This window comes from Onychomys torridus, chromosome 12, assembly GCF_903995425.1.
Source record: "Onychomys torridus chromosome 12, mOncTor1.1, whole genome shotgun sequence".
Taxonomy (NCBI): domain Eukaryota; kingdom Metazoa; phylum Chordata; class Mammalia; order Rodentia; family Cricetidae; genus Onychomys; species Onychomys torridus.
Genome location: NC_050454.1, coordinates 29609587 through 29635450, shown reverse-complemented (window position 1 = coordinate 29635450; position 25864 = coordinate 29609587). Strand labels below are relative to the sequence as shown.

At 37.8% G+C, this 25864-nt stretch overlaps 1 protein-coding gene across 6 annotated transcripts in view; it reads left to right on the top strand.

Annotated features, from left to right (window-relative positions):
- Positions 1 to 25864, top strand: part of Bbx (BBX high mobility group box domain containing) — a 241937-nt gene that overhangs the window by 128881 nt on the left and 87192 nt on the right. For all 6 annotated transcript variants that reach the window (XM_036203549.1, XM_036203550.1, XM_036203545.1 and 3 more), the window contains one exon: positions 22182 to 22352. In XM_036203549.1, the coding sequence (XP_036059442.1) occupies positions 22191 to 22352 (162 nt within the window). In that variant the 5' untranslated portion in view covers positions 22182 to 22190. The remainder of the gene's footprint in view (positions 1 to 22181; positions 22353 to 25864) is intronic.

Sequence of the window (25864 nt, the reverse complement as noted above, 5' to 3'; positions counted from 1 at the left end):
ATGTTTTTCTCTCTCTTTGCACATTCTAAAGGTTACACATGATTCAGTGTTTTCTTCAACTGCCTCTGACACTTGTTCCCAAGCTTAGTTATTTTGAGGACAGTTCAAGTATTCATCACTCAATGAATGCAGTCTTTATAGTAGTCATGCTTCCACTGACAAACCTACAAACACGTGCTGTCCTAGGTGATAAGATACTGTCAGGAGCTGTGGATGTGGTACTGTGGGGTGAGGGACTCCCTGCCGTGAGTCTCTAATCAAGGATGGAAATCACAGAAGCTAGGGAAATGAGGCAGCCCAGAACATTGGCTAAGAAGCTAGGACAACCCTGGCATAAACATAGACAGTAGAGTTTTAAAAGTCACTCCCAGACTGATATGTTGAGTCTTTTTTATTTCTGTATATAGTCAAGGAAATGCTTCACTTCTTAATACTCAAGCTATAAACCTTCTGCAGTAATTGAATTATAGACAAAAAGGCCCATTTGCCATCGTTGCAGTAATTAAGTAGTGAAGCAGTTAGTTTTGAACTAGTGTGAAAAGATGTCTCATGGTCACAAAGGATTGCAAACAGAAAATGACTTTCCAAGGCAACGTATTGATTTGGCACCTCAGAAACCTGATACTCTGTCCTGCTAAATTACATTGAAATGAATTGTTTGTAAACTAACTTGCTGGTTTCTCTTTTGCTTATAAGTCAGATGTGAATCATACTTGAGAGCACGAAGGAGGCTAGGCATCACCTACAGTGCACTGACTTCCCATCCCTGGGTCTTGGGAGCTCCTGGTGTTTAGCCTCTTCATATTTTCTTTAAGCATAAATGTACATTTGTAGTTTGGTTTATCTTAAATTGAAATCATGGTATATAAATGTGATTTTGTAGGAAAAAAATTTACTAATTTTTTTTTTTTTTGCCACCAAATTTTGGTATACTTTCTTAGATTTTTTGTTTTAGTATTTCTCAAAGGTAGTGGAATTTAGGTTGTTTTGTGAACTTTTGTATTTTATAAACTACTTTCTTGTATGTTCTAAATATCTGCAAAATCGTTGTCATTTAGTAAGAATGGAAGACAGTGTTTTTCAGGTAAAAGAAAACAGGTTGGGGATTTAGCTCAGTGGTAGAGCACTTGCCTAGCAAGCGCAAGGCCCTGGGTTCGATCCTCAGCTCAAAAAAAAAAAGAAAGAAAGAAAAAGAAAACAGTTTTTTAGAGGAGAACTTACGGTACTATATGGATTTATGATCACAGTTTACTGTAATGTGACATACACATGACCTTATCATTCCTTAAACTTGAACTTCACATACTTTTGACCCACACTATGTGCTCACAACTGAGGTATCTTGTGCTGCCATGCTGTTAGTCAGGCTGTCAGTATGCTGAGTGCTGACTTTGTGGATAAATGTTGGAACTAAAACTTGCTTTTGGGATCATGTTCCAACAAAACTATCTTTTGATGGGGTGTAATGTATGTGAGGATGCATGTGCACATATTTGTGTGTACTTAGTATTTGGAGGCCAGTGAGGACAACTTGGGTATAGTTCTTAGGGTACCATTTACTCTTTTCCCCCCATTTTGGTATAGGGCCTCTCAGGGGCCTGGAACTTGCAATGTAGCTAAACTGGCTGGTCAGTGAGCCTTAGGGACTCTCCTGTCCCTACCTCCCCAGCACAGGGATTACAAATAGCATCAAACCTAGCTTTTTAAAAATAAAATAAAATAAAATAAAAACCAAAAAAAACAAAGGTTCTGAAGAGCAAACTCAAGTCCTTGTGTTTCAAGGCAACCACTTTATTGACTGAGCTATCTTCCCAGCCCTGCAAACGCCATCTTATGAGAACAAATAATACTCTACCCACCAAGTCCAGCTAGGATGTACAGATCTATCAGTTCTACCCTGTGTGGTGTGTACACATATGTTTGTGTTTCTTTATATGTGTCCATGTGAACTTCAAATGCATAGTTCTTTTCTATTAAAGTTTTCTTCAGGAAATTTCACCATGGTGAGGAGAAGTTTCAATCAAGGATTATAAATTGTCCTTGTGATTTGGTTAGAACCTGCTGTTTCTCCTACTAACAACTTCAAGGGCTGCTTGTTCTAAAAAATAAGAGCCTCCCTTTTAGTGTTGATGTTAGTGTCTTTCCTTCTCAAATTAAGAAATTCTTACAAGCAATGACTTCTTGGATAAGAAAATATTTTAATAAGTGATAGAATGTCATCCATAATCGAGAGTAGTTTAAAAAGGACTTCCTCTGGAAATGCAACCAGTGCTCTTAACCACTGAACCATCTCTCCAGCCTCCCGATAAGCTTGTTTTGTAATGGAAGATGCATGTCACCATTAGACTGCTTTATTAGAAAATGTAAAAGATTAAGACTATATTCAACTACTTAAAATAGATTTAAATATAAGACTGTAAGATCTTCAAGCTTTCTTTACCATTGCAGTTTGCTAGAATAGTAACCCTTGTCACACATCACACAGAAGAAAAGGTCTCCCTGATCTCATGGATGCTATTAGTATGTCATGCTTTTCCGCCTCCACACAGGCAGAAACATCCAAGGAATAGTTGGATAACTGAAACATGATAACTCACATGGCTGGACTTCAGGGAACATTTGTCCCAATCTTAGGAGTGGGATGCCTAACTAAACAACCAGTGGCAGCAGTAAACAGTAAGAGAGATGCTTTTCTAAGAACAAAGATGTATACATTTGGCATTTGCTCGAGAATAACTTTGCATAGCATTGTAGTTTTTACTGCAGTGTTTTGTTATTTCTCACCAAAATCTGCTTGTTAGTCTATCTTCTGCCTTTCATCTTTTTGTCTGTGTTTTGTTTTATTATAGACCAGGGGACGGGGTGATGCCATCAATGTAGTGATCCCTGATTTGAGTTGCTTCAAAATATAGACAACTGGTTAGATATTTTGGAAAGTGAAAGTGGCTATCATGGAAATGTAGTTTAGGGTCAATAAGTGGCTTTCTCATGGCCTCTGTCAAGTCAGTAGCAGAGGTCATAGTGTAGACTATAGAGAAAATGAAGAACAGAGGAAAAGAATTTATAAGCTTTTAAAAGCATCATACTGTGTAACTAACGAGGCTGCCAGAGTCTTGGGCTTTAAGGAAATAGGAAGTGTGTCTGACAGTCTCCACGGAGTAAAGACACTATTTAGTCAGTTTGACAGCTTCTTATTCCTGGTGCACTTCCCCTGTGGGTATTTAATCAGCTGCTTTCTCCAAAGAATGTTGGAAGTGGTAATGTGGGGGTCAGATTTAAGGTAGGTGCAGAGTCACTCTTGAACAAGGAGGTAGTAATGTAGGGGTCAGTTTTAAGGTAGTTGCAGGGTCACACTTGAACAATGTAAGCACAGAGACTTTTATAAATGAAATCGAGGAAAGAAGAATGGGAACCTTTCAACCAGGATCCAAACTGTTGCTTGAAATTTGCATATATGAGATACCCTTTCTTTCTTACCCTTATTTTCCTTCATTGGCTCTCACCAGCATTGGTACTGGGATAATTCAGTTATCCTGTCCTGAGTAATGGACCCTGATTTCCACTTCTTGGTTGCTTGCTTTCATGAACTGTAAGTGACGTTTCCCATACATGATGACCACATGCCCCAGTGCATTTTGACTAATACTCTGGGCAAAAGTCACAGAAACCACAGATTCTGTCATTCAACTTTCCTGATTGCTGTCTTTACAGACTTCTGGTTAAAATTCTCCATGCTGTTTTTTTTTTCCTACCTTTATAACCACAGGGTTTTGTTATTTCTGCTACTTGATGTCTTGAAGATATCCAGTCATAGAGCAAGGAACTTTGAGGACTGTAAACTGCCCTGAATAGACCCTTTCTTGTCTGCTTCTCTCATTAGGATAATAGCATAAAATTACCCCTTAGGGGCTTTTCCTGTAGCTGAGTGAGAAGAAAAAGCTAAGCCGTCCTTTCTACCATCTTTTTATTATCAACAAACCTGGTAATTTTTAAAATTAAAAACAATACTTTAGCCATTTGTTTCTCACTAAATGATACAATTTCAAAATACTCTCAGGTTTATAACATACTAATACAAATGTGTCTATGTCTATAGTTTATACATATATTTATGTAATAAGCAGTTGTTCAGAAGGGACCCATGTTTTATATCAATTCAAAGACTAAGAATGTTTAGTTTTAAATAAGCATGGTGATGCATGACTGTAATCCCAGAACTCAGGAGGCTGTGACCAAAAGATTCCCACTTCAAGGTTAGCCTGAGGGGCATGGACAGTTTGAGACAAGCCTGGACTATATAATGAGAGCCTGTCTTAATACACAGACACACACACTTCTAACTTAACCTCTTACAGACCCAGGTTTAGAGGTCTTTAGTGGGGTTTGAGCTGTGAACAGTCCTAACACTGCAGCTTTACTTGTAAACTTCAGTGTCTGTTTCCCAGAAATCTAAATCCAGGAATGACTGGGAGATGAGTTTTTACCTTCCTTCTATTAGAGCAGTGGTGGATTCCAATCTTAATATGAGGTAGCTGTTTGTGTTCACTTTTGTTTCTTTGTTTCTTTTTCTTTCTTTTCTCTCTTTCTTCCCTTTCTTCTTTCTTTCTTTCTTTCTTTCTTTCTTTCTTTCTTTCTTTCTTTCTTTCTTTCTTTCTTTCTTTCTTTCTTTCTTTCTTTCCTTCCTTCCTTCCTTCCTTCCTTCCTTCCTTCCTTCCTTTCTTTCCTTCCTTCCTTCCCTTCCCCTTCCCCTTCCCCTTCCCCTTCCCCTTCCCCTTCCCTTCCCCTTTCCCCTTTCCCTTTCCCTTTCCCTTTCCCTTTCCCTTTCCCTTTCCTTTCCTTTCCTTTCCTTTCCTTTCCTTTTTCTATAATGGTGCCAGAGGAATTTGCTCTTTGTTTGGTATTAGAAACCTGCACAGTAGTTTTTTACTGCCTTCTCTCTCTCTAGCTGTTTGAGTTAGGTTCCGAGAATCATGGTTACAGATTGGAAACAGTGGATCAAGGCCCTCCATGTTTCCAAGTAAAGTGGTGTATATGCATTTTCTTCACATCAACTCACCTCATACTTGTAGTAGATGAGAAGTTGGAATTGGGGTTCCATAGAACTGTTTGGTAACATACAACTGCAAGTTGAATCCTAAAATTTTTTGAAGTTGGTTTAATAGGCTCCTGGGTTATATGGGAAACACTAAAGTAAGTTTTATTAGTTGGAGAACTTATTTGATTTTATACTAATTTTATATAATCATATAATTTTATATACTATATGATCTATTTTTATTTTATTTTATATATTATAAGAAATGAAAATATAGTCCAAGAAAATAACTAGATTCTATTCATATTTGCTTGTTTTTTAAAAAAAAATCATTAAATGAATTCAAGGATTATTCAGTATCGCAGCTCTTAAGACAGTGATTTAATTATAGTTAAGCTCATAATGTTAATTAAAGTGAAGTTGAACTATACTGAATCGCAAACTCTTCACTTGTAAAAGGATGTCCCAGGTTAAAGATGACAGAGGCAGTTACCATTCTTTTTCTTTTCTTTCCTTGTTTGTTTTTTGTTTCTTATTTAACCTATGGGCTCTGTGATCTTTAGCAGACTTAGTAGAACCTTTTAGAGTTTAATCCTGTTTCTGAAGGTATTGGAGCAAGAGTGGAGAACTCCTAAAGTCACTTAGGCATGGAAGGTACCATATGGCAGTGCAGTACTGTGTCTAGGCTTCTCAGACTCCAGTCCTCCTCATGCAGTGTACCAGCTCCTCATGCCAGACATTTGCTCAATCATACTTCCTATTTCAGAGTGTCATTTGGGGAATTAAATAGTTTAATGGTTATTAAAAGTTAGAGGGGTACCTGCTATAATATTGGTAACTCGAGCAAGGAAAAGAAAGGTCTACATACTCATCTCCAAAATTTCTTGGTCATGTTTTAGAATTCTGATTTTAGTTTTTGCTCCAAGTCGAACGTTATTTCCAATAAAAATGTAGTGTTCTTCCCTAGCCTTGGAAATAGCAAGGACTTTAGTTGCATGCCAACACACATACCCAAGAAAGTTATTTTTTTCTTAATACAAATTCTAAGAAAGCACTCAAAGTTTAAAGTATCAGTAATTAAAATACAACTTAGTGAAGGTATGCAGCATTCAACATTGTAGGTAATTTCTAAATTATAGAATCTGGTGTTAATTAAATCAGGAGGAAGTGTAAACACAGGAGCAAACAGATAAAATTACCATTGCAAAAAACCCATCTATATAGATAAACTTCCATGAGTATACAGGTTGCTGCGTCTACCTCTGTGTGTGCTGGGGCATTGGTGGAGGACTAACTATGTACAGGGAAGAGGGCATTCCCTACTATACTTCTATTGTGACTATGGATACAAGGTCAAATCACAGCATCAGAGTGATGAGACTTTGGGGTCAGACCAACTTTTAAAAACAATATTTTATTTATTTTTACTTGGATGGGGTGGCGGTGGCCATGGAGAGCAGCATAGGGAAGAACATATGTGTATGTGGACACGTGTGTTGAGATCCAGAGTTGATTCTCTCCTTTCACTAGTTCCATTCTGAAGATGGAACTCAAAGTCATGAGGCTTTCAAAGGAAGTACTTTTACCCATTGGCTCTAAAACAGCCTTCTGATCTCTGAAGACCTTCCAGTTTTCCTACTCTATCGGGTTACTAATTTGTCACTGGGCAGGTCTGACAGTGGAGCCTTTTCTTTAGAGGTAAGCCAGGATCAACACTAGTATTGAGTATACTATTCATCCCATGGTTCTCTGCTTCTATGGAGAAAGGGACTCTGCAAGCAAGGGAATGTGAGTGTGAGAACCACAAAAAGTCATTATATGTTCCACCTGTTACTTGATTGTCTTTGACAACATTTTCTTCTTCTTTAGTATTCCTATAAACACCTTGCCAGTTTGTAATTCAAGTCTGAGATTCAGGAAATGGCCAGCTACCTGACTCCCTTCCAGTTAGTTCAACCCTTAGGAAGTTGCAGAACCTAACCCGGTGTTAGGTTACAACAGTTATTTTTGCTAGCACCCAAATGTAAAGGAAGCCAAGTGGAGATGGCAAAGTTTTACTGTGTCAGAAAGCACTTGGAGCCTAGGCTCATAATGGACAGTACGTTCAGCAGTGTGGGGGAGTTTAGCTGTGAAAGGGCTAACTTTGGGTCATCAGAGGGAAGTAAATCTGAGTTAATTCTGATGAATTGATTATTGTCTGAATTCTCCATTGGCTTTGTGTCTCTCAGGTGCCCACATGAGGAGGTGTCAGCACAGGGTTATATCCTCCCTGTCCTCATGGTTTAGGCCACATTGGTTGCTCTCTATTACACGCTGTCTAGTTCCCCTGTGGTTTTATTATTATATAGGTTCTATCTCACCAGTGAATCATTGATTGCTTGAACTCTCATAACTATAGTACCATTTCTTTCGATGCCCAGAGGTTGACACAAGATGGAGAGGGCTCAGCAGAGGCTTCTTATAAGACTTCACCTGAAGCACAGGCTTGGAGTGATGGGAGCTAAGCGCTCGCAAGGCTCAAGAAGCAGCCTTCTCTTCACTCCCAGATGAGGCTCCTGTTTGAGAAAAGCTGTAGCATCGCATAAACCGTTCCTGACATTTGCCACTAGATTATGAACATGGATAGGTTTGATGTGTTCTCCCTCCTAGAATACAGGTCGATCAGTTTATGTCATTTATGTTCCATTTTTTTCCAAAATTTTACCCAAACTTACTTTACATTTCAAATCATTTTACTAGTGTACATTAATTGTACACAATGACCAGTTCTCTTACAAGGTTTTTATACAAGCATGTAATATATTTTGAGTGTATTTATCCCACCTCTGTTGCTCTCTTGTCTTCCTTCCCTCCACCTCCTGGTCCCTTCCTATTCTCAAATAGTCTTGTTTCTACTTTCGTGCTTTGTTTTCTTTAAATCTAGATTAGCCATATGAGAAAAAACTGTAATATTTAGCTTTATGAGTCTGGCTTATTTATATAACATGATGATATCCAATTTCCATTTATTTTTCAAATGACATATGCTCATTCTTCTTTATTTCTAGTTTGTAGCCCATATATATTTTTCTTTACCCATTTATACAAGCATATATCTTAATTGGTATATTTTAAAATCTAGCAAATATTGAATATACCATGCTTATGGTGGCTCACACCTTTAATCCCTGTAGTTAAGGCAGAGGTGGGTGGGTCTTGAAGTTGAAGCCAGCCAGATTTATATAATGAGTTCGAGGCCAGCCAAGGCTACTTAGTGAGACTGTGTATCAAAAACAAACAAACAAACAAAAAAACAAAAATATGCTATGGATTTTTGCTTCTATACTTAAAAAGTATTTGCAGTAAGCGTGGGAAGCTGCATGCTCCCCTGGGAGTCTGTGTTAGGTTTCCCTTTCCTGCTGTGTTGCCTGTGGCAATAACAAGTTGTTGCAGTAGTTATTAAACTGTAAACTGCGTCCTCTGTACAAGCCTGAATTTAGTTCAAGTAACAGTAACTCATGATGTTTTCCACCCCACCTATCATAAAAATTAGATGGAGATGCATGTTCTTTCCATCTATAAGGCATTTGAAAGATTGATTGAGTCCCCCTGGGCTATTATTCACAAGGACATCAATACTTAACAAAATGCAAAGTACAGTTACAAGAGCTCTCCATTCTGAGTTCCCTCTCCTCCCCAGTGTATTCAGAAGGCCAAATCTCTGGAATGGATGTTGGTGATTCTCTCAAGTACTGAGAGATACTAATGAATTACCCCCCCCCCAAAGGCTTTTGAGCCGGGCAGTGGTGGCGCACACCTTTAATCCCAGCACTTGGGAGGCAGAGGCAGGCTCTCTGTGAGTTCAGGGCCAGCCTGGGCTACAGAGTGAGTTCCAGGAAAGGCGCCAAAACTGTATAGAGAAACCCTGTCTCGAAAAACCAAAAAAGGATTTTGAAATGGTGATAGTTTTCTTTACAAAGTAAATATATTGATTAAACAGTACAGTCCATGACAATTTAGATGTAAGACACTACCTGTGGTTGTTTGGGGTTGAAAGTGCAGAGCACTTAAGGCTATATGACAAACAATGTATCTGAAAGATGCTATAAATCTCTATATGCTTCTCTCATAAAGTAGGTATGTTTATTCCTGCGTTGTAGAACTGAATAATGATATGTAAATAAATGAATATAATAAAGGCTTTACACATTACATAGTGGTATAAGTTTACAAAGTAGCAGTTAAAGCGGCAACTGGTGGTGTCAATGCCAGTTTTCACATATTATAAAATATATTTGGAACTTAATGAAAGGGACTCAAATGTCCAATTGTAAGGTACTTTATTAAAATTAAAAGTTTCTAAGATATGTCAGAAAATGACCTAATTAGACTGTTATAATCTATCTTTGACAAAGTCAACACCAGTTAGCTCCTGGCAGCTCTGTGCTCCCGGAACTCATGTGGCCTTGACAAATCAGTATCTGAGTGCAACACGCCCTCCTGTGGCTCCTGTGTGCACTGCCTCATGGCAGTGACTGAATGCTCCACATAGACAGGAAAGAAATTAAGAAGCAATCACCTCAGTAGACTAAGAACCTTGCTTAAGGGGAGAGTGGTGTAGTTTTAAATCCATGGGTTTCACTCATCTTTGGATTGCCTGGGAGCTTCCTAAGGTTTGCACAGCTCCTGAGTGTGTTACAGGGAGCATTCACTCTGTACACTAGGAAACATTGTTTTTCTCTTTAAATAGTAGGCTAGGAGATACAGAATTGGCCAGCAGAGGGAGCAGATTTAAGTAAACTGTGAAAAATACTTAGTCTAAGAATCCTCAGTGAGCAAGGATCCTCACAGGTGCACCTGACAGTATTCTCCTGCTGTGCGCAGAGAAAAACCAGGAGGACAGGGCTCTGGGTCAGAGTGAAACGTGTGTCCTTTACATTCTCATTTTGCAGTCAAGGCTTTGATTGGTTTTGTTTTTGGTTAGTCCTGAGAAGTAAAAGGTAATTTTTAAAAAACAAATGCTATATATATTATTTAAAAAATTAAAACACCTTTCAGTATGTAGCCCTGCCTGGAATTACGGTTTCTTCAGGTCAGAAACCTAAAAGCAGTTTAATTTGAGAAAGCTGTCATAAAGTGAGTTGTGAATGTTTAGAACAGGATATTGTAGGAACAAATAATCAGGAAGTACTTCTTATTTCATGTGTACTGAATCAGGAAATAGAATTCTATTTTTTAAAAAAGCTTGCCAAATGTGAAGTATAAAACAAACAGCTTTCTGTTGAACTCTAGTTCTATAAAAATGAATGATAGCATCCCATGCATCCCAACAAACTTCCTGGGCAGATGTAGGCTGATATGATATCAGGTTGATGCATTTGACCATTTTTTTGTGAATAAATGCATATCTGGGCTGTATTCTGAGCACTGGGCAGTTTAAAAATGAACAGCACTTTACCTTCATGTATTTAAATCTAGTGAAAGATGTGTTACCTGCAGTATGTCAGAGCATAACAAAGCTAAGGCAGTGAAGTGTTGAGTCACTCATCGAGATAACTAGATTATTTGAAAAAGAAATAACAGTTCTTTTCTACTTTTGAAAAATGAGTAATTTTTTTCTTTTTGTAACTATTTAGGCCAAGAAATTTTGTGTTGTACAGTGAAATAAAGTTTGCTGTCCTGAAATTATTGGCCATTCCTTTAAAGAACAGTAGCACAGGAAAAAGATCCCAGGTGTTTGTATAGGGTGTTGACTTGAAAATTCAGTCGTTATGATTGAAGACCATGATGAATGATGAGACCTATCCAGATTTTTTTTTAGATCATTTTTAAGCTTGAAAACAACTAAGTCATATAAAATAAGAGCAGTTCTTTTAAACTTTGATCATTGTGTGTGTGTGTGTGTGCATTTTTGAAAAATATGTATAATTACTCCTTAAAGTCAAAGAGCTCACATAAACTACTGACATAGTCAGAATTAAGTGATGAATGCTGGAGAAAAGGATAATCATTTCTCCTGTGAGATCAGAATTACTCATTAGGAATCATTCTTTTCTTATGACTGCTACATAAAAACAATTTCCAAATAAATAAAATCACCAGGTGTTTCAGTTTGGTAACTTGAATGAATGGGTACTAGAAATTTCTGATTTGGGTCACAGGAGGGCATGATATGGATAGATTATAAAAGTAACAGAGACAAGTGAGAACATAGAAAGATGGAGGGAGTCGCCTGCTAGAAACAGCCTTGGATTTCTTCATTAAATAAGTGTTTGCATAGAGTGTGCCTGGCTCTGTGTCAGGCCCTGGAGCTGTCCTGAGGACCAGGCACACACCGCTCCTGCTCAGTATCACGGGCCATGTGATGTGAGGAAGAAAACAGAGTGTTCTGTGTGGTACATAGCAGAGCTGCTTATACCTTCTCCATTTGCAACACTTTTTCCCCAAGAAATTTTCAAGTGATCCTTGGTATATAGGTATACAAAACAAGTATTTACTGATAACAAATCATAAGTAAGTTCATTTCAAAGCCATGTTTTTGGTATACATGTAATTTTACCATTTATTAATGACAAGAAAATAGTGATAATGTATGTATTTGTCTATTTTTACATAATTAAATCTTGGTTGACTAATACTGTAGAATGTGAACTAACTTTAGTGTTTTTCAGAGTTGATTTTTTATTTTGTAATTGTCAAAATTAAGAATGCCAGCTTGCATAAATATATAGATGATAATTTTAGAAATATATTTAGGGGACATTTCAGAAATTGTTGAAAATTCTGTCCTTAATCTCAAGACAAAATTAATTTTTAAAAAAATAAAATTCAGTTTAGCAACATAAATAGTATTTAAAAAAACCCAACATTCTTATACAATCTAAAGGCATACTAATTTGATACTTATATGTAGAGGAATAATAGTAAGAAAATGTTACAAGATTTTATTTGGTGATTCTCATTTGAGAAACCTTTTATTGTTGCCATATTTATCATAGTAAGCAGGGACTAGATCAAGCGGGTTACATATGTTATGTAAAGAGAGGGATTTGGACTTCTGCTTTAGTATTTTAAGAGGTTTGTAAAAAGTCCAGGACAGATTATTATGTAGAAAACATATCACTACAGCTTTAGCTGAGAAGACCAGACTGATGGCAAAGAGTGGAACATATACATGAAGTAGAAGGGACAGGTCTTGGTAAAAAATTAGATGTTGGGATATATAGCCACATGCAATAATTTGTTGGAAAAAGCAGAAAAGTTATGCATTTTTCATATACAAATGTGTATATGTGTATAAGAAAAGCAAATACTGCTTGTAGAATATTTCTGAATATTTGTGTGAAGGTAAGAGACGACTAGTTCCTATTTACTAGGCTTTGGCATAGTCCTCAGGGATCGTGGAGGCAGAGGCGTGGCTCGGGCAAGGTAACTTATTTGAGAGATTTGAAAGTAGAGGTTGAAATATGAATCAGTGAAGTAGAAAAGTGAGGGCCTGTAACATGGTTAGAAAAATCTGCATGCTCTCTATAGGGAGTTACTGTTGAAGGTTAGAACCAAAGTTAGGACCATGTCAATTCACCACAAGATGGGCACTATCAACAAATAACTACCAAACCAATTCTGAAGAGATGCTAGCTTGGTGGCCTTTGTATAGGTGAAGACCTGTCTGTCTGGCCTGGTTAAGACCAGTTTATACAAAAAAAGAGTTGGTAAAGGAAGCTAGGGATTCAGAGAGAACTCTGAAAGAGAGATTGTATATAAACTGAAGACAGAGAGATTAATGCAGCAAATTGCTGACAGTTTGTCAAAGAAACTAAAAGTATAATAGCTCAGGGTAGCAAAAAAGGAAGACTGAAGTACAGTTGGAATAAGGGAAGGGGTTGACCTTGACTCGGCCTAAGAAGAAAAGTTTTGATTGGGACTGATAAGACAAGTAAGTGGTTCACAGGTAAGCACTGAAGACCAGCCTCAGACTGCAGAGTTGGAGAAATGTGAGGCCACTGGAGTAGCCAGAAACCCAAGAATGCCCTAGAGAAAAAAGGTGCTTAAGGGATTTAGAGCTTGGGTTGCAAAAGGACAAGACCAAGGATAGGAAAAGAGTACCAGTAAACCACATTCCCATAGGCTGCATTTTGAAAGAATAATGAAAAGCAGTTGACAAATGGCCACAGAAAGGAATAAAGCAACCAGAACATGTTTTTAGACTGATACTAACAACTGTGTGGCATTAACTTTGACTTGTTACTTCTATCACATTCCCTTCCTAACTTGTGTCTTCTTTCTCTCCTCCCTTTTAGTCCCTGTTTTTTTTCTTTCTTTCTGCATGTTTTCCTTCCAGCTGTCTTTCTCTTCTGCTAACAGAACAACATAGAAGCCTAGCAAGCATCTATGTTGACGCTCCATCTGTTCTCTAAGTACTGCTCTGACCAATGGGGTAAAACACAATGGGCTGGCACAGCCATTACTCCGAAGAGTTTCTGAGAGAGAAATCCCCATGAGGGCATAATATTACATACCCTGGAGAGGAAAATACTGTCATGAGGTCAAGGGTCAAAATCACATAGTCTTTCTGTATGTGTGGTTGGTTGGACGGTACACTGGAAGGCAAGTGGCATGAGCTGGAGCAAAGAGGACAGATGCAGGCTGCAGGCATGGAAGAGCGCAGAGCACAGAAGCAGTGAGGAAGGGGTGGAAAGAAGCAGTGGGGAAGTGCAGAGGTCAGAACAAATGCAAAGGGTGAGCTTAATGGTAGTTAAAGTGAGGGAAGGTAGACACTAAGGACAGAGAGAGGTCCCAACTGCACTGATAATGGAGGAGAAGAAACACCCGTAACTGTATTTTCTTGTGCTTCATCGTCTTGTCAATGTGATAATTATGACCTAAATGCTAATAAATGCATGTAAATAAAAACCTTTGCTAATGTAAACTAAAAGGCAATTTTTAAGCCAGTTTAAGAGTAGCAGTTTGGCAATTAAGAACGTAAACTCCTCTACAAAATACTAGACAAGTGATGATTGCTTTGGGGCATGGGTAGATGGTGGGGATTACAGCAGAACCTGTTACTGACTTCTTTGTCTAAATAGCTTCTCCTTGCCAAGTCCTCTCTCAGTGCCTTGTCTCTTTCCAGATAACTATTGTCTTGATATCTGTACCTTAGAGCAGCATTTTATCTTGTTAGGGTTCCTCAAGGATAAGTATCATGGAAGTTGCACATATTAAAAGATCTTAAAAATAGATTTTCCATCATGAGGTATGTGAAGAGAGCAGCATAGTGGTCTAAGCCTTTCCTTGACTAGCTGGTGCCTTGTTATTCATGAAGAGCACACAGATTAACATCATACCAGAAGTGGTTGCAATATGAAGCGCTTACTGCTTTTCAGGAGGGAACATTTAAAGACATTTTGCATGAATTGTAACTGCATGTTTCTAAAATGAGAGTGTTTATTGAATGGATTTTTTTCACTTAATCTGTCTATAGTTTAGGATCATCATTAGAATCCCAATAAACAATAATGATTATCTTTTGTGGAGTTTTATCTTCAAAGAGTTTTCATCTAATATAATCATTTGGAGTCATCAGAGACATGGTGTGCTTTCTGCCGTGAATCTCCAAATCTCTTCCCTCACCTTCTGTGTGCCCCTTTGATTTCCAAGACCTTTAAACTATTTCTTGTGCAGGAAATGCTCAGGGTTGAATGGTGGGAAGGCTTCATGGTAGATCCTCCTTCCCTTGCTAAGCATTTTGGTGAAGTTAGACTTCTTGGATCACCTCCTTACTTGCTAACTGTGTGGCCCTGGATGTACTTAACTCTCAGTTGCTTCAGTTGAGATTCCTAGCAGTGTCTTCTTTGGAATATTCCTATTAGGATTATAATGATAAATATATAGTGTAGTTACATCTAGCAACTGAAGTATTGAATACTTTGTAGATTAGTACTATTTTAAGAATTTTTTATAGTATAGCTTCCTGAGTTATAAGTGGTTAAATATTAGAAAAGGAAAATATAGTCATTGATTCTGTTTTTCAGGAATTGCTATGTGCTCAGGACCTGCTGTGTGCTCAGGACTAGGCTGTCTTTTTCCCAACAGCTATGTTCTAAGACCCTTGTAGATACCTGAAACTATGAACAAGTCCAGTATTCTCTATACTAGGTTTTCACTATATATTTCTACCTGTGGCAAAGGTTCATTTACAAATTAGGTACATAAAAGATTAATAATGATACAGTGATAATAAAATTGAATAATTATAATAAGCTATAATAAAAGTATGACTATAATGAGCACTTTAATACACTTGATAAAAGGTGTGTTGTCGGTATAATATAAATGTGTCAGTAGCCTCTTGGTTGGCAGGCACACTTTATCCAGTAGTATTTATGTTGTTATTTAGACTTACTTGCCAGTCTGTGCTACTACTGTAACTTACAGTAAATGGCCTGTTGTCCCTCTGGAGAGCCCATGCTAATGTCTTTGAGAAGCCTAAATTCCTTCTGGTGTAGTATGCTACCATTGTCAGAACATAGTTTTTCTCGTGTCTTTCACTTGCAGAGTTAATTTTTTCCCATCTTAACTAAGTGCTTATACATTGTCACCATAGCTTGCAGTTTGAAGTGTAGTGACAAAACTAGCATAATTTTCTCTTTTTACCACAGTTTTATGACTAGAAAGTGCACTGTTATTATAGACTGAGCTACTTCTGCATAGGATTTTCTTCCCTGGTAAGTTGAGAACATTCACCTTTTCCCTTAAAGGAAGAACTTTACAGCTTCTCTTTGGCATGGGCTTTACATATGTGAATTGCTAGCATCCCTGCTCACTTGTACACTTCCTGGAGCCATTATTGGTTGGAAGGAGGTGGACACTACTGAGTGTGGCTGTATATGCATAACGTCTGAGGTAGCTATCCAGTGACTAATACACACGTGGTGTCACTGAACCAAGGATGGTTTGTTTCCTAGGGAGGATGGAGCTGAATCACTATTTCCTCACGCTTCTTAGAATGGTTTATAACTTTAAAATTAATAGTCTATTTCTAGAACTTTTCTCTGTAATCTTTTCAGACTACACTTGACCACAAGTAGCAGAAACTAGGGAAGTACAGCTGTGATCAAAGGAGACTCCGAGTGAAGCGTGTTTGGCTTTGATTCAGGGTTCCCATAGTGAGGCCCTAGAGAAGCGGCGCTATTTGACAGCAGCCTTTAAGGAGGACCAACAACTTAGGCAGAAAATGGAATTTCAGGCTAAGAATGATCAAGCCATCAAGGTTGAGGTATTTGTTAGCTTCTACAAAGTCAGGCCTCCTGTGAAAGACTGAGAAAAATTGGTTCAGTTTATGCACTAGTAACAGAACTACTACTTCTTCACAGTTGCTTTTTGGCCACAGAGCAGAGAAAGATGAGAAGTGGCACCGTCTTCCTTCAGGTTACAATGTGTGTTGCTAACAGAGTTCATGAGCCTCCCTGTCTTCTCCTGTGTCTGAGGTTCCATCCCTGGGATTGCGATAGGGTTTTGTTAGACATCGGGAAATTTAGACTCCCAAAGGACCCTATGCCACAGAACTAACATTTTAAAGGAGGAAGTGTACTGGTGGTCTATACAAGGTGATAGAAAGACTGGGGGGATCTTTTTCACACATACTGTCTTTGACTACATGACTACATGCCAATCAGACAAGGAAAGGCTGCCTCTCCTTTTTCAGCTTTTGAGGTTGGAGGTACTGTCTGCAGGCATATGGACTTCAGGAATGGGAGAAGCCTGTCTTTCCGAAGCAGAACTTTAGGCTATCTGTGAGTGGGTAAATGCTGCCTGTTAAAGCTGTACTACCTCCATGGGGTGTGGAAGGAAATGGTGTGCTGTGCTGACACTGAAGCAGAGCCACTGAGTCAGTGTGCTGCGCATTCTGCTGTCTACCAGGACAACTACCTGCTGAGTTTCACAGGAGGAAGGACCAGTATAATGACTAACTTCACAAGAATTTGGCTGCAGAGGGAGACATCTGTTTGAGGCTTGTTCATAGTAAATCTGTTTTCTCTCTATTGTTTTCTTTGACTATCTTTAGTGGTGGTGTTCTTGTGGAGTTTTGCTTATAAGAACACAGTTAACTGAAGTTCTCTCCACCATATATAACTGATAGACAATGAGGGAACTGGAGAGATAGTTCAGTGTTGAGCCCTTACTACTTTTATAAAGACCTTAAGTTTGGTTCCCAGCACCACACAACCTCCTACAATCCAATATCCTATTCTGGCTTCTGTAGGCATCTGTACTCATATGCACATACATATACCTACCATGCGCACACATAAACGTAAGGGAAAGTAACAAAATATTCTAAAAGGCTTTTGAAACAATGGATTCATACTGAAATCAGAACAGTGAGTATGTATTTTGAGACACTTAAGGCCCATAGAAAACAGGTACACATTGCTTTTTATACATTAAATAAATATCCAATGCTTTGGATAGAAGTCTTCATCACCTGGCAACCTCAGTAGCTAAGTTTTGATCTCATTTAGTCTTTCAAGTACTGAGCCCATTAATCAGGTAATCCAGCATTAATTGTCTTATAGTCACAGAAGACAAAATAACCCCCACTTGAATGAAATTCACCATGTGATTAATTTATTGCATATAGACTGCCGGCTAAATTTGTTCTTTGAAAAACAGCAACCAGACTAAACTATTGGGGCTTTTAGCAGGGGTAAATGATTGATTGATTGATTGATAGATAGATAGATAGATAGATAGATAGCAAGACTTCTCTTGATGTCAGAATTGATCAGATTTCTGCCTTCTTGTTGAAGAGCAGTGATAGTGTCGCAGACTTATGTCTTCTTTGCCTTTGCCTTTCCTACTTTTTTCTCTCTTCCTTTGATTCTCCTCTTTATTTCTTACTGCTTTTGAGAATTATAATCAAGATCATCATTCTCTCCTACTGTTTTTCCTTTTTTATGGTTTGAAAATAGACTGATAGGAAATTAAAATCTAGCTTGTTAGATTAGATAGTTATTATAACTGTAAATTATTGAAGTGTCCAGTTCTCAGTTGGAGATGTTTTACACCTTTAGATTACACTTTCCTGATGATTCCATGTGAGATGTACTACCTACAGTTCACTTATTCTTGTATTCACCTCTCATGAATGCTAAAATTAAATGTCCTGCTTTGTTTCTGACACTGTGCTGGGGTGGCTGGCCCTATTTTCCTCTAACTCCAGGTGGCTGTTGGTTTTCACTCACCACAAGCCACCTTGGTCTGTATATCAGAGTTGGACAGTTTTCATTCCCCTTTCCCACTCAGGAAAAAATATCTGAATTCAGAGAAATGAAAGAGATAGTGGTTATTTTGAAGTCACCATGGTAGTGGATCACGGCCACAGTTAAGTAGTGAAGTTTGTATAGCTGTTTGAAACGATGCTTACACCCAACTGATTTCAGGAGACAGACAGACAATGTCTTGAGCCATTATGAAAAGGCTCAACAATAAAGGAGGGTTTATTTAAATTATTATAATTCAAAGAAAAATATGCTGAAATTGCCAGTATAAAGTCATTATGTGCATTTCTGTGTAAAGATAATTATTTTTGAAGTTATCAGAAAAAGTACAGTGGAGGCTGGAGAGATGGCTCAGTGGTTAAGAGCACTGGCTGCTCTTTCAGAAGTCTTGAGTTCAATTCCCATCAACCACATGATGGCTCACAACCATCTATAATAGGATCTGATGCCTCCTCTGGCATAAAGGCATACATGCAGATAGAGCACTCATATACATAACATTAAAAATATTTTTTTAAAAGAAAAGGTACAGTAACCAGAGTTACATATAGACTATATAAAAAGAGTGAGAACAGGACATGCAGGATGACCACATATACTAGCCATTAATTTGATTTTTGATATTCCATTTTATCTATGAATATTGACCTATATATGTACAGATACATAGTAGACCCTGTATTTGGTTCAACCAGCTTCAGAAAATGTCAAGGAAAAAAAAAACTTGCATCTATGCTGATCTTGTACAGGCTTCTCCTCCTTGTCTTTAATCCCCAAAATATGTAGTAGAGCAATAGTTCACACAGTATTTACAGTGTATTAGATGTTATAAATAATCTAGAGATACTTAAAAATAGGGAAGGATGTTTCTGTGTGTTACTCAGCTTTACCTCACTGGCAAAATAAGATCATCAAGTTAAAAGGTGGAAAGATCACTTGGTCACGTTCAGTCTGTGGTCACTGGCCTCAGTACTTTTTGCCTGTGATAGTGGCACATTATACAGTGGTAGGGGGCTGATGTTGGAAGATGCTGCTCAACCTATGGCAGTTAAAAAGCAAGGAAAGATGAAGGAGTAGAGTCCCAGCATCCCCTTTCAAGAGCATTCTTCCAATGATTATCTTTTTCTATCAGACCCGTAAGGTTCCACTTCCCAGTAGCACCATCAGCTGGGGACCAAACCTTCACACTGAGCCTTTGGAAATAGTTAAGATCCAAGCGTAACAGTGTGCTTGTGGAAAATACTATACCATTTTATAAGAGATTTGGGCATCCTAGGATATTAGTATCTGTGAAGAGTACTGGACACATATGTTTGTGTGTAAAGTAAATATTTATTATATGTAAAACTAATAGCATAATGTAATTCACAAGTCTAAAGTACGTTTTCTGAAGGCACCAGAAATACTGTGCCATCTCCAATTGATAAAATGCCTAAGCGCATTGATTTCTTTTACTATTAAAATATGTGTTATCTCATAAAATATTGGGTCCCAAATATGGATTTAATTACCACTCAGACAGCTTATCCTGAATGATTAATAAGCCACAGAAGCAGCCATTTCCTTTGCTCTCTGTATGGCGATGGTATTTTTGGAAATTGGGCTGCCTGTGCCAAGCTTTATTTGTAGATAAAATGGGAATTGTTAAATGGCCTATCAATTCACAAGAAATCTCTGTTCTTTTATTAAGAGCATGCCAGATAACTAGTTCCATTCGAGTTTTCAATAACTTCTTGTGCTCTTAAAGCAGCCACGCGAGTCATATAATTACTTCATTCAGCAGAAATTCTTGCTACAAAAGCTACAGGGACACTGGTTTGCTTCCTCCTCCTCCTCTCCTTCCCCTTCCCTTTCCTTTTTGGTTCCCACTCCTTGCTTCTCTCCCTTCCCCCTCCCAGTTCTCTCCCTTTCTTCTGCTCATTTTGTTTTTGGCCTAATCATAGACAGATGCATATTTTATGAAGGTTTTTATCAAAGTGAAAATTTTTATTTTATTAAAATGCATGTTTTATTGCTATCTTTGATGAAAGACTAATTTCACTGTCCCATCAGCAGTGAGCTGGTGAGTAAATTGCAGTGTACTCATATTTTGGTATACTAAACTTATCAAAATGAACAAAGTGTGTTAATCTAATAGGAAGAGCATGATATATAAAACTTGGGAGCCATAGGGATGGTTCAGTGGGTAAAAGTATGTGTAGATAAGCCTAATGATCTGAGTTGATCCCTGGAACCGGTATGGTGGAAGGAGAGAACTAACTCCTACAAGTTGGCCCTCACTACCCCAACCACACATGTGCAAATATAATAGAGAATTTAAAAGGTGCTGAGGCTTTTGAAATTGTTTGTTAAAGGAGATTGGTAAGCAGTTAGAGGGAATGATCATTAACAGAATAGTGCAATGGACTTGTGTCTGTTTGGAAACTTAGTATGGGTAAAAGTGGCATTCTTGAGAAGTGAGGAGAAATCTGAATTCTTTAAGACATGGTACTGGTATAGTTGGAAAACTATTCAGGATAATAGAGTAAACTAGATCCTTACTTTACTACTTTTATTAAAGTATTGCAGTGTCTAAGATGAAGTCATACAAGTTCTTAGAGGAAACACTAGTGGATAACTTTTGGTTTTGAAGTGAGGACAACTTAAGCATAACTCAGAATCCAGAAATAAGTGGATGAGTTTGCCTGTGCTATGTTGTTTACAAAGCCTGAGAACAGGGTGGAATCTTGATGCTTTAAGTGTGTGAACACAAAATTGTTTTAATGTGGTGTTATAAGTTCAATGACATTATACTGCAAGCATTGGTGTAAATATTGGTGTGAGATGAGGAAGTGTGCTTGTTCACCATTGTCAGCATCTGTTCGTGAGCTATTAATGTTTGATAGCATTTCACTATCGTGAGTATATTTGAATAGTAATCTTGTTTTACATCAAATGAGTAAGAGATTATAAATCAGAAAAAAAAAATGAGATAGCATGTAAGAAAGTGCTTAGTTACCTCTGGACTCTAGGGTTGTTTGTGTTGGAGAATGACAGACATGCCATTACAACCTACAGTATTTTCAAGTCATTAAAAAATAATGGATAATTGGTAGTCTAAAGGATATAGTGTCACATTTATAATCTGTTTATCTTTTAACTATTTTAGCCACTTATGCATTTAAAAAATTGTAAAAGTTTAAAGCCTTTTTTTCTTTTTAAATCAGGCTACCTGTGTGCTGGAGAGATGAAAAAATATGTTTGTTTTATTTTGTCATAGATAGGTGACCAGGTTCATCCTGCTTTGTGACCCACAATGTGTTCATGTACTAAGTTCTTGGAAACTGCACAGTCTTTAAAAACCTATTTTATTATATGTAATAGTTTTATTTCAAATTTAAACCAAGAATCAAGTGACTTTTAGGAGGCACTTATTTAATATTGCAAGTACATATTTATGTTAGTATAGGATGCAAAATTAACTTGAAATATAATAGTCATGACAGAATATGTGGAGGGCCTCTCTCAGAACCCTTTTGCTCCCCAAAAAGTTGTCTTTCATCAGTCTTATGATAGGAAACTTGGAGACACTATCCTGAATAAATATGAACAGGTAAATGTAACTGGTAATCCCTTAATAGCTTACTTAGGTTTTAAGTTTTAAGTTATGGAATGGAAAGAAGTAGACTTATTAAAACATTTCTTAGCTCAATTTAGCCCATTAAAATGAATGCATGATTATGTACTTAAGATTCTCAGTGAATCCAGTAAGTGTCTAAGCTGATATATAGTTTAGAAATTTAAATTATAGCCCAATGAGAGATAACTGGGCAAAATAAAGTAATTTTAATCAAACTGACTTTGGTTCATATTCACATTCTCTCTACCTTTGTGTGCCCTTCCCCCAGGTTACAGTGATGAAAGGCAGTAACAGAAATAAAGATCATTCATCGGAAGGAGAAGGGGCTGGAAAACGACCAAAACGGAAGTGTCTTCAGTGGCATCCATTGCTAGCCAAGAAACTTCTTGACTTTTCAGAAGAGGAGGAAGAAGAAGAGGAAGAGGAAGATATTGATAAAGTAAGCCTTCCATTAACCATAGAAATCTCAAGTATATATTCAGTCAGTAATCATTTTCTAGAAAACATGTAGTTATTAGGTTTTCTAGAACTCCTGAATTTAACTTTCCGTGCTCCTTCTAATAGTTTAGAGTAAAAGAAATCCTTCTCTAGGAATCTGTCGCCTCAAAATTTGTGATACAGAGTTGCAGGGCTCTTCATGAAGCTTGATGTGCTCACTTGGTTCCTCTTTCTTTGCTACCCTGCCTCTTGCCATTAGGCCATTTCAGAAATGTGCTTAGTCTTCATTGCTTGTGGCCTTTATGGTCCCTGGCTTCCCCTCCCTGAATTCTCTGTACCACATTGTCTTCAAAGTTCCCTTCTGGAACATCCCTTCCCCATGCATGAACAGTTAACCCCAGGACTTGGTATAACTGACTTTTCATTCTTTCAGTAAAGAACTACCTCCTTGAAGACATGGGGCCAAATCGTTGTATTTTAAAGTCAGAATTTCTACATAGCACTCATAACTATTTGCCCTGTAGTTAGCTGTGCACTTGTCTTCTTTGTGGACCTGAGAAGCTCTGTGAGAGCAGAGGCTTTGCCCCTTTTGCACTCTCTTCTGCCTCAGAAGCAAGTATAGTGCCTGGCCCATAGCAGAAGCAGAATATGTGTATACTGAATGGAGGGACAAATAGCATGTATTTGTCACTACAGATTTTACAAATATATGGTTTCAGTGTTTTTCAGGCCATTGGCATCCATTCAGCCATCTTTTTAACAACAACAAACATCTAGCAGAAATCATCTTTTTATGAGGAGTGAGCCCATTCCCACAATAAGCCATGATATCAACATTAATCTGCTCATGAAGCATGTTTCAGTGCCCATTTAATTTCAGGATTAGTTTTGGGAGGGGACCTTCAAATCATGGCACTCTTGTTTTAAGAAATTGCTGACTTTATGCTTCATTTGACATTTCTGATTCATTTGCCTTGTTGATTACTTAGTCCTTGAAGTTGACAGCATTCCCTTCTATTTATATAGCTTCCTTCACCTCCAATCCTTCCTTTGTTTCTTTCAGTTGATTTCTGTATAGTACTTTACCCTCAAATATTCATGCTGAAATCTGGGTGTACAGTTTTACATTTGAAATCTCAGTTCTTTGGGAAACTGACTCAAGAGGATTGAGAATTAGAGGCTAGCTATGTAGTAAATCTTACCTCAGCAAAACTAAACTACTTCTTCTTCTTCTTCTTCTTCTTCTTCTTCTTCTTCTTCTTCTTCTTCTTCTTCTTCTTCTTCTTCTTCCTCGTCCTCCTCCTCCTCTTCCTCCTCCTCCTCCTCCTCCTTCTTCCTTTTTGGATTTTTTGAGACACGTTTTCTCTGTGAAACAGTCCTGGCTGTCCTGGAACTTACTCTATAGACCAGGATAGCCTTGAACTGGTATTTCAGACTGTCTATCTCTCTATCATCTATTTGTCTGTCTTTCTGGCCATCCATATCCATCCATCCATCCATCCGTGCATGCATGGAATGTTGGTTTGAGTGTGCACAAAACTAAGTTTTTACTTTTCTCCTCCAAATCTTCTATATCTTTTTTTTTTCTCTCAGTAAATGCACTACATTTCCAGTAATAGTTACTTTGCCTAATTTTGCTGAAGCTTCACATTTTTCCGTCCACCCACCCACCCACTCACCCACCCACCCATCCATCCATCCATCCATCCATCCACAAATCCTCTCAGCTGTACCTTTTACACACTCTTATGTGACCTCTTTTAAAAATATCTTTTGAACTCTGTTGGTGCAAGCCACCACTATTTCCAGCAGAGATTATTTTATTCCTACCATCTCCCTACCTCCGTGCTTTCCCTTATATTGTCTGTTCTGTGCAAAGCAGTCACAGGGATCCTCTCAGAATGGAAGGCTGGTCATGTCACCTTACCCCCTAATAAGGGCAGGGATTTTTTATACTAACTGCTCTGTTAGAACAGGGCCTGGCACATGGCAAGCCCCAGTAAACAGTTGTTGAGTGAAAGATTAAAGTCATGAGATTCTTTTATACCATCTTAGAAATGTTCCTATCCCCCCTTTAGTCTTAGAATTTTTGACCATTTATATCTCCATCATTATCCCACTGGCAGGAGTCATCCTAGCTCACCATAGCTACTTCAAATGCAAACTACCTATAACTATTTATTCTGCCTTTCTTGGGATCATTCTTCAATTTTTAAATCAAATTAAATACCAACCACTCTTGGTTCTATCTTGAATAATATCTCTAGTCTTAAATCCTATTCCTATTCCTCTTGTCTGGATTTGTGCTCTCTCTTTTTCCTGGACATTGGAAGTAAATTTTCAATTGGCTTCTCAAGGTTTGGTTGCTTATGATGTTACTCAAAAAATTTGCGGTCTGCAGCACCAGCAGCAGCTCTTTCTTTAAAAAACAAATCTAACAGTCTGTCTCTTGCTTCAGAAATGTACTCAAGGCTCTACATTTATTTTAGGTCCTTGTCTTGTTACTGCAACCAAATCCTGACAAAAGCAACATGAAGAAATATGTGTTATTACAGTTCCAGGGCATGTAGTCCATCATAGCAAGGAAGCATAGCAGCCGTGGCAGGAGGCAGCTGTGACAGTGTTCAGAGTAAGCGGAGAGCAATGGATGTGATTGCTTGGCTCCCTTCCTCCTTTTTGTTCACTCTGGGACCACAGCTCATAGAATGGTTCCACCCAAATTTGGGGTGCATCTTTCCATCTCACTTAACCCAATCAAGGAAGTCCTTAACAGAGATGTCCAGAGATTTGTTTCTATGATATTCTAAATCCTGTCAAGTTGACAGAACCATCACACATTGCATCTGGCTTAGGTACCTGTATTTGAGAAAGGCTTGGTAAACAAAAATAAAGTCAGCTGCTTTTATCTTCATTTTGTTGTTGTTTATATATCGGCTCAGTTTTCAGTTGACTAATTTAATGAAGTAACTATAACATTAGTAATAGTTTTCTTTGATTTTTGGTTTTTGATGCCCATACTTAGGAAAATAAACAGGTGACATTTTGTTTCAAACCAATAATGTATATGGGTCTAAATGCCCACTTTTTGCCATGGCAGAGCACATTCTTCATGAAATGATCCATATTTCCTATTACCTGACTTCCCAAACTCTACTCTCATTTTCTTGTATTGTGCTATAGAACTTCATGTTGATGTTTGAATGAAGCTCCATACCCCAATTCCTGCTTCTCCATACCTTCCAACTGATCAGTCAATGCTCTGATTCTCCTTTCAACATCTTTATTTACAAGTGTTTATCAGCACATTGTTTTGTAATGTATTTGTTTATATGTATTTACATAATGCATTTTATTCCTAATTTTTCCTTAGCTTCATAGTTTTAAAATACAAATAAATGTCCTTTGGAAATTCAAATCACTGCTAGTAATTATATATATAATGAGGAAAATAAATCTGTACTCTTTATTTTCAAGTCAGCCATAGTTTCAAGACTTTGTTATTTATATTTGACA